General features: G+C 45.9%; 1 protein-coding gene across 1 annotated transcript; it reads right to left on the bottom strand.

The window, feature by feature from the left end:
- Positions 1-493: 493 nt before the first annotated feature.
- helt (helt bHLH transcription factor) lies at positions 494-2,597 on the bottom strand. The gene is made up of 4 exons (XM_030352244.1): positions 2,330-2,597; positions 1,712-1,816; positions 1,508-1,604; positions 494-1,113 (listed from the first exon to the last, which is right to left on the bottom strand). The coding sequence occupies exons 1-4, from the start codon at positions 2,354-2,356 to the stop codon at positions 602-604; spliced, it is 741 nt and encodes a 246-aa protein (XP_030208104.1). The 5' UTR covers positions 2,357-2,597; the 3' UTR covers positions 494-601.
- Positions 2,598-3,292: the final 695 nt, after the last annotated feature.

Raw genomic sequence — 3,292 nt, 5'->3', positions numbered from 1 at the left:
ATATATATATATATATATATATATATATATATATATATATATGTATATACACTGTATATATAGATATATTCATGTATAGATATATATGATCAACTATTACATTTACTTTGTATAGATATTTACTACCATACTAACAGATGAAATCGGAGTTTGAATGGTGTTAAGCCGTCTGAGAGGAGATGGAGAGCTAAGGGCTTTTTAGAGCTAAAGCGGTAAAGCTCCGGAGGCCTTGAGTCTCAGTAGGTCTGCTCCTTCAGAGATGCACCTTGCACAAACATCATTGTTCTTTGCTTATTATTATATTCTATGTATATAGAGGACGTAAGATTCTTACTGTGCGTTTCAGAAGTTGAGGTTACATTTGAAGGCCCCTCTAACTATCAGGGAATTACAGAAAAGTCTTCAATATCAAGTTCAACATGACGTATAATATCACATATCACATTTCATGACACGTTGTTTAAGATCCAGTCGAGCAAAGTTTCACTAAGAAATATTTATTATATTCACATATTATTCACACTCATTTTTGTATAATGAAAAAATATATACATTTCTTTTTAAATAAAGACACAAAGACGGATAGGAGGCGAGCCGGTATCTACATGGCGTGCTGCGCGGAACCGTGCAGCGTAAACGCGCCGGCGTGCGTGTGGCTGAGGAAGTTGAAGTAGTGGTGATGATGGTCCAGTCCCGGGACCGGCTGCAGGAACCCGCCGTGCGGCTGCGCGGGCGCCGAGAGGGCCACGGGCGGGTAAGAGACGGTCGGACTGCGCGCCGAGGGTGCCCACGAGAAGTGTCCCGGAGGAGGACTCTGTTGGTAGAGCGAGTCTGTCTGCGGGCTGTGTCCCTGGTGCTCCGGGGACGAGTGCAGTGCGCCGAGGTACTCCACGGGACGCTCGGCGCACGTCGTCGTCGGTGAGCCGGCGGGACACGAGCCGAACAGGGGGTCGGTGACCGCACGGGACTTGGACTGCAGGAAGGCGAGGATGCGCGCGTACTTGATGTCTTTGGTCTCGGCGCGGTCCTCGGTGGTAAGGTAGTGCACGAGGTTCTTCATGCACTCGTGGTAGCCGTAGTGGAAGTAGTTGGCGAACTCTGCCAGCAGCTCGCCTGGGAGGGGACGGCACCAAAATAAGAGTCAGATGCACGTTTCATATCTGAAGGAAAACTCATGCTAATAATAATCAGCATCATAATAATCATAATCAAATGTAATAATAAGAAGAAGAAGAAGAAGAAGAAGAAGAAGAAGAAGAAGAAGAAGAAGAAGAAGAAGAAGAAGAAGAAGAAGAAGAACGCTAGAATAACAATAGGTATCCACAGACAGTTTGTGAATACTTAATAATATTACTAATAATAGGCTACGCAGGGCTACTGAAGGCCTTATTGGTGGATGTATTACAAACATCGACCAAAATAATGAAATAAAGAAAGGCTACTGTTTTTCTTTGTGGGATTAGGTTTATAAATTTGACAAAATACTAAATAATGTTATTTCGTATACCTTTTTCCCTCCCGCGGGGGAAGTCTGCGGAGTGGAGCGCACGGAGGTACTGGACTGTCATCTCCAGGATCTCCGCCTTCTCCAGCTTCCCGGAGCTCTGAGGTCAAAGAAATCACTCAGAAATTAGCTTTCAGAATCGTGGCCACGTTTATATAAACTGCTCAACATGAACGTATTGCGATGTTGTATGGCAGAAAACAGTACCTGCTTGGCGAGGGCCATCGGGACGGTTTTCCCGAGCTCGTTCAGGCAGCGGTTGATGCGGTCCCTCCGCCGCTTCTCGATCACCTTGTGAGAGATAGGGGTTCTCTGCGGATTCAAAAACAGGTCGTTAATACAATCCAGTGAAATTCAAAATACATATAACACCGGTGTACCTTAAACATAAGGAAATGGGAATAAACTAAGCCGTGCCAGAGACGGCGTCGGATATCTGGTGTAAGCTGTGGCGCAGACGTCCGGGGCGCAACGGTCAACCGCGATTTGTTTTACGCGCCAGTTGAGCACCAAGCTGCGATTTCTAACCGTGGTTACTGTATAATGTAGCATTCAAGATCATATTTACATTGTGCCTGGCAATCTAAAAAGCAAAATAATAGTTTCGGAGACGACTTGATTTCTACAAAAAGTCTGAGAGGCAAAACAAACTACTTATGGGGTTTTTGACGCGCGGTATAGTGCAGGCTTATCAACGGCCGTTTTTTGTGTCAAATATTTGTTTAAATATAAACGCAGCAAGTTTAAAAAGATCCCAAAATTTCACAAACACAGTATAATTGTTGACCAAACGGATGCTGGCTGTGCAGGGCGCACTGTGCGTACCTTTCGCTCTTTGAGTTTGGACGCCATGGAGGTAGGAGCGCAGGGTCCCGGGATCACAGGGAACGGAGACAGAGAAGTTTCTACCGAAGAAGAGGATGCAGACTGAGAGAGAAATACGAAGAAGCCGTTATATAGGCGTCATCCAGGCACTCAGGCATTCAGCAGGCAAATTATTCCGCGGGATTAGCGCCAAGCTTTTGGTAAATGTGTGCATTTAGGATCAGTCCAAGAAATAGTAAAAAAAGAAAGAAATTCGAATGCCATGGGCTAGCAGGGGGCAAACCTGCTTTGTTAATCCACGTGGCTGTTCAAAGGACACGTGATTACTTTTGGAATATTATTTGCATAGTAACAACCCAGGCGGGAAATAAGAAGTGATCCGACGGGGCGCGCTGTGCGCGCTGAAAACAAAGCCGGCGGGAAAAGAGCCCTCTTTCTTCCATCTCGCGTTTCTCACACGATCGCCTGTTTACAAATGCAACCCAGCTATCTTAACTCTCCTCCGAGCCCGGTCCGAGGTGTAAGGCCTGTCCAGTATCATTAGAGTAATTAAGTAAGCCTTTAATAGGCTGTTCCGCCATGTTCAGGGGAGATCTTTTGGAGACGGAGTCCCCCGTTTGTTCTCGGCGTTTCTCACACGACTTGGTGACACGTCCATCTTTTATGAGAGATGGCAAGCTTTTTGTTTACATTCTTTATTTGCTCAGAGTCCTCGGCAGGTGTGTGATTAGCCCTGGCACACGAGCGTCGTCTGCGTCATGCCGGGCGTCTCCAGCCGGCCCCGGCACACGAGGGTTACCCACCACTGGAGAGTCTTCGGAGGGGCTCAATTTGTATCCTATTATCCTATAGGAAAATGTCTATTCAGGCCCATGAATAGTTTCATTGGCCTAAATTTTAATAATGCTGTGAAAGAAAGGGAGAAATAAAGAAGAATGCAGCTGGTGTGCACGAGCATTATTC

This window comes from Gadus morhua, chromosome 3, assembly GCF_902167405.1.
Source record: "Gadus morhua chromosome 3, gadMor3.0, whole genome shotgun sequence".
NCBI classification, from domain to species: domain Eukaryota; kingdom Metazoa; phylum Chordata; class Actinopteri; order Gadiformes; family Gadidae; genus Gadus; species Gadus morhua.
This window is presented reverse-complemented; position numbering and strand designations above follow the sequence as displayed.